The sequence below is a fragment of the Lissotriton helveticus genome, chromosome 12, assembly GCF_964261635.1.
Source record: "Lissotriton helveticus chromosome 12, aLisHel1.1, whole genome shotgun sequence".
Lineage (NCBI taxonomy): Eukaryota > Metazoa > Chordata > Amphibia > Caudata > Salamandridae > Lissotriton > Lissotriton helveticus.
The window spans coordinates 881,521,621-881,535,704 of NC_136073.1; the positions used below are offsets into that span (position 1 = coordinate 881,521,621).

The 14,084-nt window shown below is 47.3% G+C and overlaps 1 protein-coding gene across 1 annotated transcript in view; it reads right to left on the minus strand.

The window, feature by feature from the left end:
- LOC144798188 (uncharacterized) overlaps nucleotides 1-13,319 on the minus strand; it is a 233,882-nt gene extending 220,563 nt beyond the window's left edge. The window contains exons 1-2 of the mRNA XM_078668936.1: nucleotides 12,962-13,319; nucleotides 12,481-12,576 (exon numbers count right to left, since the gene is read on the minus strand). Of these exons, the coding sequence (XP_078525062.1) occupies nucleotides 12,481-12,576; nucleotides 12,962-13,319 (454 nt within the window). The remainder of the gene's footprint in view (nucleotides 1-12,480; nucleotides 12,577-12,961) is intronic.
- Between the last annotated feature and the right edge of the window lie 765 nt (nucleotides 13,320-14,084).

The following is a 14,084-nucleotide window of genomic DNA, read 5'->3' on the forward strand; positions in this document are numbered from 1 at the left end:
ATCAATTTACAATTTACATATACATACCTGCATACATACAGGCATACATACCTACATTAATTCATACATACATACATATATACATGCTTACATACATACATGCATGCATACTCCCATTGGTGTCCTGAGGGGTGTGTAGGGAGACTGCAAGCGGTTGGCCTAAGATTCACAGACTGCAGATCTTTAGGGGTTGTGAGGACTCTTACCCTCCCTTCACGACCCCTTCCCTCCCCCCGGCCCCCGCAGATGCTCTCTGCCCTTGGCTGGCAGTGCTCTGGTATCTTAGAGGTGAACTAAGGTGGGCATGAAGCAGTGGGTGCCCGATGTTGGCCTCTGTTCAGCACTGAAGCACTTAAAGGGGTCATCTGGTGAATGTCTCGTAGTCTCAGCAGATCATCAAACAAAGGTTCATTCAGGAGGCCTGTCTCTGGTGACTGTTGGCAGTGCAGGGTGGATTAAGAGAGCTGTTCTTTTCTTTTCAGTGGTTGACTTTTAACCCTCTCCTTTTCTGTGTGATGTGTCAGTTTAGAGACCTCTTCAGTGCAGCCTGCACATCTGAAGCACACATGGCTGTCCTATCTGCCTCCTCGCGTCAGTGTTTTACATGCCAGGGTTATTTATTTTATGTATGTGTGTATGTATGTATGTATGTATGTATGTATGTATGTTAAAACGCGAGCACAGGTGCACCACACATCAATTTCAAAGACTAAAAAAGCAAGTATTTAAATTGTGTTCAACGCAAATATTGTTCAAAGTTTACTCTTTTTATTCTAACATTGAATTTTTATACTTGATTGTGAAAATCACTTTTCACAACGGTACAGCCAACGCGTTATGTCCTACTAGAGGACTTCTTCAGGGCACTAATTGATTGAAAGATCAGTCTTCAGCAAACGAGTAAAGCCAAAGGATAACCGAAGCAGCAATCTGTGTGTCGTATCACGTCAGAGTCACGGTTATCTGAAAAAGTGAAATGTCAGCTGTATATACATTTCTTATATGAAGAACGATAAAATGTCATATAATGCTTGGTGGAACTTGTTATGTCATCACCATACGCTTGATCGTGCCTTTGCCACCACTGCACCTTTACAAATCAAAAAAGACTTGTTATGGTTACCTTTAACTGATTTTCTTTCTAGACATGTTCCCTGAATTTTACCTTACTTTTACCTTTTATTCTCTTATCTTTTAATGATGTTTATTATTGCATTTCATTTTTATTTCCTTATAGCATTTTCAGGTATTGAATTTGTGTTCTTGGTTGCCCTCTTTTTCTTCTTCCCCTTTCCCCTTTCTTTCTTTCCCTTTCTCCTTTCCCTCCCGCAAAACAAAATACCTTTAAAAGCTCTGCTTCTTGGTACAGTTTCTATTTCCCTTTTAGTGATTGTATTGCAATTTGTTACATTTTAAAACTCTTTTATCTCTTTTTATTGTCACTGTTTTTTCTAATGATGTTTTACTTCATATATCTTATTTAATAAAGCTTTCTAAACTTAAGATTGATAAAATGTAAGGAACAAGGATGCCAGTCAGATCCAGTGCTGGGGCACCAGCGGTTGCACAAAATGATACGTAAAAGCGATGTTTATACATGAACTGATTGGAGCTGCATCTAAAAAATCAATATATATGTAAATTCCCCGTCATGAAACATAAATCCCAGCGGTGCAGGTGGGACCCCAAGACGGAGCAGCGCATGAGAATATAAATCCAGTATGCCTAATTCTAATGCCTCGGTCGACGTATACAGCGTACCCAATCGCATCAAATCAAAACCGTAATGTATGTCCAAGGTCAATGCCGGCAGCCGATATGAGACTGCAACCATATGATATGGAGATCTACCCTACATCTAGTATTAGCCTAGGCACAGGGAAGAGGCAAGCAAGGCTGGGATAGAGTCTGGTGCGAGCAAGGGACATGTGCATGGTTTTAAAATACAGACAGGACCGGAGTTCATAGGGTCTCATAGGGGCATATTATCAAGAAACAGTGTTAAAATGATCGCTGTTTTAGTGACAGGAAACTGTTGCTAAAACGGCAATAATGGGCATGCTAATATGCGTTATAGAATTCCAATAGAAGCCCAGTTTAGATGTGCAGGACATCTAACCTGGGCTTCTATTGGAATTCTATAACGCATATTAGCAAGCCCATTATTGCCCTCTTAGCGGCAGTTTCCTGCTGCTAAAACGGCAATAATTTTAACGAGCTTCTTGCTAATATGCCCCACTGTTTTAAAACTTTTACGCTAAGATAAAATTGTTTTAGATCGTTGGAAAGGAGTCAAAGCGCACGACCTGTGGAAACACTTATACTGGCGAAGCGCTGGGACATGTAAGTGGCATATGCATTATTGGATATGATTGGGAGACACAAACCATCTACCCCTAGGATCTAAGGCAACCTCAAAGCCAGGATTGCAGTCTACGGTGTAATGAGCCGAAAGGCCCCATAAACTCCTGAGTTATTCATTTAATCATTCAAAACCATGAAAAAGTGCATCTCTGAGGCGTGACTGGGGACAGGCTTGCTTTGTACATACCTTGGAACGCCATGGTCCGAATGTAACTTAATAATTCTGGCACGAGGTGCAAATCGCAGGGTCACCTAATCGAGGAAACAAAAAGGGGATTTTAGCAAAATGTGTGTTAGGGAAAAATGTTGCCACAGCTAAAAACTGCAAAATCCATTTTTATCATGTGGTAACCCAATTTAGCAATTCAGAAAGGTTTTCCCAAACTGTAAAATGGGCTGTCCGACGCATACTGAATCGCAATTTGGAAATGGCGTGTAAGGGGCGTTCCTTCCAACCTGTGAGTCCGTATGGTACGGATCAATATTCTAGACTCAACACATTGATCGGTTTTAGACACCCGGGTTAGGGTGGTAACTGACTTCCAGAGGAGAAGAATTATCTTCGAACAACTCCTCCATTTTCTCACCCTTTGTCTGTCACCCCCACCCACAGACACCTCTCGCTCAGTTTCTCACTCACACACAGCTCTCATGAGCCCCTTGTTTATCAGGTAAATAAATGTGGAAATTCTGACTCCATTTATTCACAAACCACAAAACAAATCTGTATACATACTAATACAAAAGCCCAAAAATAAATATGGATAAATACAGACAGAAATGTTAAAAAAATAAATTCCCAAAAAACCGTGAGCCCTAATTATAAATGTATTTTACATTGTGAACTCTCTGACAAGTACAATAGGAAGGGGGTTTGCATTGCAAACTCCTTGTTAAACACCACAGGAAGGGGCTTTACACTGTGAACTCTACAATAAATGCATTTGGGTGTTGGAGAGTACACAGGTCCCTTTTCAGGTCTGGCCACTGTCAATAGGTGTCTATAGTGGGAGACTTTATTTTCATCTTAATGTATAATTTGTTTATGCCTATAATGTTTGATGGGTCCTTTAGCAGAGACCACAAGGTCCTGTTATGTTAATGTTAAAGCCAATATATTTGCTTTATTGATTTTTTAAAGTTGGTGATGAAAACTGTATTTCTCTTATTTTGCCTTGTGAAGAACTTGACAAGTCCGGTAGGCAACCCTTTTTTATGGTGAAAAGCTTCATGTTTCCGAATAGGCCGTAATAGAGTGATTCCTGTTTTTTTACAATTAGAGCCTGCTAGTACGCATAATGTTATGATACCTCACAGATATTGGTAGCATACTACATTCACAGGTTAGTTGCTCCCTGGGATATTTTTGTTAAACTACGTGATTTGCACAGACACACACACACACACACAACCACACACACAAACACACACACACACACACCAACAACATGCACACGCGATGCCAGCGTCAGGTTTCAAATAATAGAAGAACTTTACAAGAGAGACCCTTGTGCCCTCCTGAAGTAAGAGAAACTCAATAAAGAATCAAGCCTAATAACAAATCAGAAGTCATCATTTATGAAGGACAATGACACAAACCAATGACAAATATGGGCGGGGCTTCAAGTACATACTCCAATACAGCATGGCTCGCAGACAGCGCATGCGCTGCCCATACTCGACCTAAAAATTAAACCCCTCCCCTCAGTACAATCCCCAGATGCCTATAAGTGCCGAGAAGCAGCAGCAAGCTTACAAGAGCTTATGTAATGTAACTGGTCCTTTTGTAAAGCGCTCTGACACCTTTGAGTAAAGTTTGACCTATACAAAATCGCTCAATTAAAAAAAAAAAAATACAATCCCCAGATGTCTATAAGCGCCGAAAAGCAGCAGCAAGCTTACAAGAGCTTTACAACAGCAACAAGCTTTACAACCAGAGCAGCATGTGTGCTTTAAAAGAATAAAAGGTCGTGCAGCGGGCGGAGCGCTTTTCCCTCCGTTGCTTGTTGTTTACGTATGCAGGTTGGGAGGAAGCGCTAGAGCGCTGACTTCTAAGATGGATGCTCACCCAGGAAGTGGGGCAGAGTCAAGCAAAACTTCTCCCTTTCCACTCAAACAGCTCCACTAGAGCTGAGGCAAACCGAAGGGTAGGTAAGGAGCAGTAAATATAAAAAAACGAGCATTTGCAATGCAAATTGGTCTTGCATTTGTGAGAGTTAAAGGTATTGGTGTTGTAAATGACAAAGTCTTTTACCTACTAAAGAAATGAAAGAGGAAAGAATATGGAAACAGAAAGGATGCTAGATAAAGGAGGAAAATTACATGGAACAGTAATCATTGAGCCGTAATATATATATTTTTTTTAGAACAGTGTTCAAATGCCCATTTATAGATAGAGGACTAGCAACAAGTTGCAGCTCCTGAGCCGTTTTGATAGTAAAAAAAAAATTAAGTATAAAAAAACTGTATAGGAAGAGTGGGCAGTGGATAAGATGGGGAGTTGAAGGAGCACATATACATTGCTGCCAAGCGACAGCTTCAAGGTCGCTGGCTACAACAGATAGACTAAATGTGTTCCTCGCAATGTATGGGCGCTGTGCTATTTAAGTTCTAATGCCCTGCTATGGAAGCAGCGTACAACACACTATGAACCAACTGAGACTGTGGCTTCCTGACACAGGGAATGAGGCGCGACCAGTTGCCTCTTACAGGTGGAAATCTGTACGATTTCAGAGAGGTGATCCTGCCTTCGAGCACGTCCTCTCACCTTCCCCCGGCAGCATGATCCGCATGTCCCGCTTCATGGCTCCGGTTTGCCCTCCATTCCCAGCACACCAGGAGCTAAACTCATACTTTGCCGCCGTCCCGGGAGTGACGGCAGGAGTCAAATCTGGCATGGGTGGCAGGCAACCGGCAACACAGTCAAAGCCCCAGCAAAGCATTTGGTGACATCAAAGGAGGACAATGCTGACTGCCCACACACCATTTCTGTAGCAACAGGATTCACGGCAGCCATACTAGAAAGTTATATATTTTTCAATTACAACAATGGTTGGTTGAACGGAAAGCACAACTCTTGTACACATTTAGGTGAAATTTGCCTATTCAACCAAACCACTTGCAATGACCGGTGCCTCGCAGCATGACTCCCGGGTCTTGCTCCTTCCGCTCTACCTCCTCTGTGGACAACAACTCCCCTGCCTGCCTCACGGGCTCCCGCTCTTCTCTGCCGCCGCAAGGGGAAAAGACGAGGTGGTCAGCAATCGGGCGCACATGAGTAGTCGGGCCCCAGGAGTAACAAGCCCCCAAGCACACAACGGCATAGACTAGCTCTCCATTACTCAGTATTCACTTAACCATTATAACCAACGTTTCACTACTGAGGCACTGTAGTTTACTGTCTTCCTGGTTTCGGTGGGGATCCATCGAAAGATCTTTCGGAGCATGCGCAGGGTGTTGAAACAGGATGACGAGACGGCGTTGACTTGTTTGGTCATCGCGAGGGAAGAGTCCAGGATGAAGCCCAGGTTTTGTGCGTGGTCCGTTGGCTTGGGGGTGGTGCCCAGGGCAGGGGGCCGCCAGGAGTCATCCCAGGCGGAGGGGGATGATCCCAGGATGAGGACTTCTATCTTGTCTGAGTTCATTTTCAGGTGGCTGTTCTTCATCCACTCAGCGACGTCTTTCATTCCTTTGTGTAGGCTGGCTCTGGCGGTGGCGGGTTCATTGGTGAGGGAGAGGATCAGCTGGGTGCCATCGGCGTAGGAAATGATGTTAAGGTTGCGTTGGCGTCCGATGGCTGCGAGGGGGCTCATGTAGATGTTGAAGAGGGTGGGGCTGAGCGAGGATGCTTGAGGTACGCCGCAGATGACTTTGGTGGCTGCGGATCGGAACGGGGGAGGCGGACTCTCTGGGTTCTTCCGGCGAGGAACGAGATGATCCACTCCAGTGCCTTCTCTTGGATTCCGGTGTTGCTGAGGCATTGTATTAGTGTGCGGTGGCAAACTGTGTCAAACGCTGCAGAGAGGTCCAGGAGGATGAGGGCAGCTGTTTCCCCGTTGTCGAGCAGGGATCTGATGTCGTCTGTGGCTGCGATGAGGGCGGTCTCGGTGCAGTGGTTGGCTCGGAAACCGGACTATGAGGGGTCGAGGGATCCGTTTGTCTCGAGGATGGCGGCGAGCTGTTTGTTGACGGTCTTCTCGATGACTTTGGCAGGAAAAGGGAGGAGCGAGATGGGGTGGAAGTTCTTGAGGTCGTTGGGGTCCGCTGTCGGTTTCTTCAGGAGGGCGCTGAGCTCGGCATGCTTCCAGCTCTCCGGGAAGGTGGCAGTGGTGAAGGAGATGTTAATGATGTCCCGGAGTTGGGGTGCGATGATGGAGTCGGCCTTGTTGTAGACGTGGTGGGGGCAGGGGTCAGTAGGGGATCTGGAGTGGATGGTGTTCATCGTGAGGGTGGTGGCTTCGGTGTTGACCGGGGTCCAGTTGCGGAGGGTGGCGGTGGGGGGCATTGGTTCGGTGGTTGGGTGCGTGGTCTGTGCGCCGAAGCTGTTGTGTATGTCAGCGATCTTGCGGTGGAAAAATGAGGCGAGTGAGTCGCAGAGGTCTTGTGAGGGTGTGATGTCGTCGTTTCCGGCGCTGGGGTTGGAGAGCTCTTTGACGATGCTGAAGAGTTCCTTGCTGTTGAGGGTGTTGTTGTCCAGTCGTTCTTTGAATGTTGTTCTTTTGGTGGTGCAGATCAGCTGGTGGTGTATGCAGGTGGAGTTCTTGAGGGCTGTCATGTTTTCTGTAGTCTGGTCGTGGCGCCAGGCTTTTTCGAGGGTGCAGCAGTTTTTCTTGGATGTTTTGATCACCGCATCAGTGTGGTTATGTGTCGACCCAGTTAACATGGACATTTGTGGCCTCGTACATAGTTCTTAGAGCTTATTTCCCGCCGTGACCGGTGCCAGCTGAGGACGAGCTGGTGTTACAGCGAGGCTTGAAAATAAGGTTCCCTGGATCCCAATAACCAGATGGAGGCAATAAGCACATATGATAAAGGTGGTGATGCTTCATTCCCTGCATACACTTTGCACTATAGACCAGGGAGGAGTAAAGGCTCTAGCCCACGCCAGCATCAGACCCAGACACACTGCCGAAGGCAGGAGGTGCTGCAAGATAGGGAAACACCGGGTGCACTTGTCCCACGTGCTTGCGTAAGTGGGATACTGTTACGACACCAGCTAAGCTCCAGGTGACACGGTGGGAACTACAACATGTTCTAGGTCTCTAGACCAGCTCTTGTGCAATGTCAGAAATAACATTTGTTGCAAACACTTCACACTGGGCCCTAAACTTCCACTGGGTGCAGCTGCTGCCTAGATGTGCAGAGCATCCTGAGGTTTACATACCGGTATTGTGCCATGAGGCTTTCAACGCAGAAACCTCTGCTGCCGTGCCTTAACACACTGAGCTATCTTGAAATATGGTCACTGTGCGATCAGTAAAGTAGGCCAGAAGTGCTTTACTGATCCCAGCCTCCTGGGAAGTGGGAGGGGCAGAGCTGGCAAGCATGTTTACATTCAGATGTGCTACATTACAGGGCCAGGTGGATGCTGGATGGCCATGGTGACCTGAGACACATCCACTGAGTGGACTGTGGTATCTGTTCTGTGGAATCCGGTGATCTTCAGGCCGGGCTGGGGTCAGCACCTTCTGAACCAGGCATGAATGGGCCAGCTAACCTATGCACTGAATGAATTAATGATGTTTGCTGCAGGGTGTATATTAACTGCCTTGTTCTATATTAAGATGGCGGGTGTGTACATGACATATGTTTATACGTGTTGTTTATGAGAGGGGGTCCAATGATTTGCAAGCACATACTCTGACAATATTTCATCCCAATGACTGTGCTGCTGTGACACGTACACATGGGTGTAGGGTGACCAACTGACATGGGTGCAAATTCAGGACGGTGAGTGTAAAAATTCAGGACAAGGGGTCAAAATTCAGGACAAAAATTCAGGACAGGAGGTCAAAATTCAGGACAAAAGGTAAGTTTTACAGACACATCAGAGAAGATTGCGCAATAATATATAAGTAAGTAAATAGACAACTACTAAAGTACAAGTGAAAATAAGTTTATATTAGGTTGAGACAATTGTGCACTTCATGGTTTGTCAGTATGTGCGCAGCTTTAAGCAAATGTGCAGGTCTTTTTGTGGTAACAAAACCGCCCCCACCTTTCCAGCTAACAGAGAAAACGCCTGATACCTGGGTCGGCCAGTCTGGCCTTGATACCACCCTCCAAAGGCGCCCCTCATCTTCACATAGACCCTCTCTCATGTGTATTTAATTTCGTCTATAGTGCTACTCATCCCAAGTACGTGGGGCAGAGTGTTGGAGTGCGTTACAACACACACATATTATATAGAGACAATCACTCACGTAAAAGTGAAAGTCAATGTATAGGAAATGTTGCTTAAGATAATGGGGATTACAATGTGTAATCATACTTTCATCCATCATTCAGTCTTTCGCCTTTCATTCTGTCCTTCCATCTGTGTGCCCATCCATGTCCATATTCATCCATTTACAAACCCATCCATCATGTATCCTTTCATCCATCATTTCACTCATCCATCCCTCAATCCACCCTTTTACTCATCCACCATCCATCCATCCACGCTTTCACCCTATCCATGCGTACACTCATCCATCCACTCTTCCACCCATCCATCCATCCATTCACTCATCCATCCACTCAATTTACCTATCCAGCCATCCTTTCACTTACTCATTCATCCATCCAGTCACTCATCTTTCCACCGATTCACCCATTCAGTCATCCATTTACCCATCCCTTTCTCTTTTACTTCCCCTTTCACTTAGCCATCCATCCTTCCATCCACCCACCCATCCTTCGACTCATCCACTCATGAATCCATCCATTGAACCTATAATTCATCCATCCTTTCACTCATCCATCCATCCTTTCTCTCATCCATCCACCCATTCACTCCTTCACTCATCTATCCATCCTTTTGTCCATCTACCCACCCTTTCACTTACTCATCCAGCCTTACATTCACCCTTTCACTTATCAATTCATCAATCCACCCTTTCACCATCATTTCACTCATCCATCCACCCATTCTCTCGCCCGTCATCCACCCTTTCACTCATTCGTCCATCCATCCATCAATTCACTCATCTATTCAGCCATCCATCCAACCATCCCTTCACTTACTTACTCACTCACCTTTTCACATTAATTATGAGACCCATCAAGAACTCCACCCTATGCTGTAGTTCCTAAAGCAAGGAATGGGCTGGAGCAGGGTTCACTTTGCCCCTGCACGTAGGCAATCTGAAAAAGTGGAAGGCATGAGTCATGCATGATGCACAGGGCCTGGACGTGGGGCGACTGTGACATGGTGTTGTTTCCAGAGCTTTAAGTGAGATGTAAAAACAAGGGGGGCTCTCTCCAAAAGGGTGTTTAATGTAATAAATTGTGTGACTTAAAACACATAAGCTAAAAATCTGTGCTTAATATAATGTGCCGCCCGACTGGTATTTTTGTTGCTTCTGTCATTGCATCCAGATATATAATACAACAAGTAACGTTACACTTGGAATAAATAACGTTACACCTACAACAATCCAGAACTATTGGCTTTGTCAATGGTTGTTAGTTGCAAAAAATAAAAAAACAGCAACCATGGCTGCTATACTATAACTATAATCCCTTCCTTTGAACTTCTTTCACCGCCTTCCTTTGGTTAACTGGATTCTCACCTAGCAGCAGCTTGGGCGGTTTTGCACTTCCATGTGACAGAATGCCCTGCCCTGGACCGAGGCTGGATGAGGCCACCACATGCTGCGCCGGCCCAGACTGACTCGTTGTCAATCTGTATGTGGCAATCACCCCTACACGGAGTGACAATCGGCAGGGTGGGCAGGGGCGGCTCTAGTCTCATGGCGGCCCTGGGCAGGGAGCGTAGGTAGGGGGCCCCGGAAGAGGGGGCTCAATTTGAAAGGCTGAGTGTGGCCTAATATACGTGCGCCTACTCACAATTATTACTGGTACTGGCAAAGGTTAAAATGGCTAGGTAGGGGCAACATGATTTAAACCAAACGCGGGGCGTGCTCGCGTTTCATAAATGCTGGCATTGGTTACACAGTCAAACATGGTCATTGTATGCGGGGTAGGGGCCTCCTGAGTTAGAGAAAACTCCCCGCCCGGCAAAGGTTTACAAGAACGGGCACATGCTGTTGCAGTATTATTTAAAGGCGGGAAGGGGGGTAAACGCCTCCTGATAAATGAGAGAGGTGGGGGCGGTAGGCCATCGTCTAATCCTCAGACGGGACATGCAGGGTATCGTGCAGCAAAAAGAATCGGTAAAAAGCCGGTTCAGCTATGGGTGTGTGCCTTGTCTGGCGCAGCGTAGGACAAATGAAGAAGAGGGGTATTGAGCAGCAAGCTCGCGTACCTTACAATGCCGGCCGTGGCTCAGGATTTAGAAAACGCCGGTGCCGGTTGAGGAGCCGAAATATAATTGGTGTGTGCGCGAGGACGCATGAACGTGCGACGTCATAATTTCTCACACTTAGGCAGTGTCAGCACAAGAGTACAGTTTTGGCATGGCGGCCCCTGGGGTTAGAGGCCCTGTGCAGGTGCACAGCTTGCACACGCCTAAGGCCGGCCGTGTGGTGGGACTGCTCTTGTGCTCAGAAGAGTGCGAGCCGGCCCCCTCAGGGAGCTAAGGCCTTTTGCAGGGGAGCAGCTCTGTTCCCTGCAATGCCTAAAATCAGTAGCGGTCGGCAGTAGGAGTTACTGCAGGGTGGTGACTTGGGCAGGGGGAGGGGCAGGGTGTGGGGTAGTAATGTATGGATTACGGAGTTTTACAGGTAAGTAAACATTTAAATAAATAAAACAAATTTCGTTGCGCGCAGTGCATCACCAAATGTGATGCAGTGCGCGCAACGAAATTCGTCTTATTTATTTAATAGCTTACTTAACTGTAAAACTCCGTAATTCATACATTACTACCCCCCACCCTGCCCCTCCCCCTGCCCACGTCACCACCCTGCAGTAACTCCTACTGCCGACCACTACTGCCTAAAATTATGGACAAAAGGTGTCCGTAAAAAGGATCCTCATGGACAACAGACGTGAGGTCCAATTTACGGACTGTCAGTGAAATTTACGGATGGTTGGTCACCCTAGTTACGGGTGTTCTTTCTGGGTTTGCAGGTATTCAAAACGCATCTACAGCGGTGTGATTGCACAAGAGCGTTCTCAGTGGTGTCAAATGGTCACTACGGGTGCTGGGATGTTATTAAATGTCGCACTGCTTGACTGTCGCTCTAAAGGGGTCACACTTCATCCTTCTGCGCGTCTCTTGTACATATAGACTACGCCACATCTCACGCCTGCCTGAACCTCTCTTTCTCTGAAAACTGACTACATCTATTCATTCCAGGAGCCATTCGCTTCTCACAAAACACCTCTGATGATCACACCTAATGTGTGATTATCACTGACTCCTCCCTTCTTGGCCCTTTCACTTACAAATATCGGTTACATTTTCCGCATTCACCTGACACAGGTGCGTACATAGACACCCCCCCCCCCCCTGACATGAAGCTCACTCTTCCAGTTCATTTTCTCACCTCCAGGGCACACTCGTTCATTCTTTATCTCTCTCTCACACACACTTCCGCCAGTAGGACGTCCACATGCAAACACAGTTATTGCGTAAATTCTCTAGCTGGGACGCCGTCCGTTTAACATTGAGACACGGGCAGGTGTTAAATTTCCATTGCAATGTCATATTTGTACTTTTCCTGACAGGCACGTGACCCACACTTTACCTGACAGGCATGTGACGCACACAGTCCCTCTCCACGCCTCTCCTTATGCCCTTTCTCTATCCTTTCTCTCCTCCAGCCTGGGCAGCACCTATGGGTAGCCGGGTGCGGCACCTGTAACCCGAGGCTTGCCTTTTTTATCCCTGACAGGCACTGCTGTTGTTACCCCGGGTATCCGGGGTCCTGAAGACAGCTTGCCGCCTTTCCTGGCCTCTTCTGTCCTCTCCTCTCCCGTCCCCTCGTGCTGTAACTCTGTAAAATGTGTTACCTCTTCCTCTGGTTTCTTCCTGTTTGGACCTCGGTTCAGGAAGCTCTGCTGTCTCTCTGTGTGATCTTGTGCCTCTTGCAGGTGGCAGACAGTCCACTCCCAGGGGTTCGCTGTGCCCTCAGTCCCAGATGCTTGTGTGTCTCTCTCTGTGTGATCTTGTGCCTCTTGCAGGTGTCAGACAGTCCACTCCCAGGGGTTCGCTGTGCCCTCAGTCCCAGATGCTTGTGTGTCTCTCTGTGTGATCTTCTGCCTCTTGCAGGTGTCAGACAGTTCACTCCTAGGGGTTCGCTGTGCCCTCAGTCCCAGATGCTTCTGTGTCTCTCTGTGTGATCTTCTGCCTCTTGCAGGTGTCAGACAGTTCACTCCCAGGGGTTCCCTGTGCCCTCAGTCCTCGAAGCCTCTGCGTCTCTGTGTGATCTTGTGCCTCTTCCAGGTGCTGGCAGTCCACGGGGACACTATGCTCGCTACTCCTCTGTCCCACTCCCAGATGCTTCTATCTCTCTTGGTGTGATCTTGTGCCTCTTGCAGGTGGCCGGCAGTCCCAGGGTCTGCCTGTGTGACCTCAGTCCCAGGTGCCCACTGTGTCTCGCCGTGTGCTCTTGTGCCTCTGCTTGTTGCTGTTTCCGGGAGCAGGGCTTCTCTCTGTTCTCAGCCCGCCCAGTGCTGCTCAAGGCTGTCTTCTCACAGTACAATGCCCGAGGGGCCGGTGTCGGAGCTGCAGCTGTGGGCTGGTTTTTTAGAAGCATGGGGGCCGATTTAAGCAGTGTCTGCGTTGCTGGATGCCGCCAGCAGCCCAGCGGCTGTCCGAGTGGCCTTTCTGGAGGCAGATGGGTGTCCATTACCTCTCTTGCATCCACGGGCAGAGGTGTCACTCTCTTTCTCTCCCTTGGCCGGCCGATTTATATATGCTGATTTGATTGAGCAGCGCCATGATGGGGCCTGAGCAAAAGTGGCCTCACTTTTTCAGGTGTGGTTCAACCCGGTAAACTAATAGGTATATTTCTTGTAACCCCTCCCATCACACCTTTTTTAAATTTTTTGCTGAAGCAGTGTTGTAGGGAAAGGCAATATGCAAATGTGGGCCACTTTTGTTAGCGTTCCCGGGCCGATTTTGAATCCCAATCCAACCCTTACTACACCAGCACTTATCTGGAGAACATCCGAAGCAGTGGGCCGGGCAGATGTGACCTCACCGCTGGAACTGGGGGGCCACTTCTTACTCCATTCGGGAAAATCCTCAAATGCCCCAGGGGTTCGTCGCCCCTCCCCCCGGACCAGGAAGTGTGCAGTTTGCAGAGAGCTAGCATAGGCGCTGGAAGTAGGGGTGTTGGGGGGCTGCAACACCCCCAAAATAACCACGCTGGGGGTCAGAAGCGAAGAAGCAATAAAGACGCTTTTGAAGTTTGTTTTGATCTTGTCACACGTGTTGTGCTTTCACAGATTGAGGTCAGAGGTCAAGCTGTGACTTCTGACACACTGCTGCTTGTTCTTATCACGTGAAAGATTTTATTAAGTGAACTGTGGAATCTTGCTGAGTTCAGATATGAAAGGAAAGGCCGTAGTATATCATTCTGTCTAACTCGAAAACATCTGTAAATGAACTG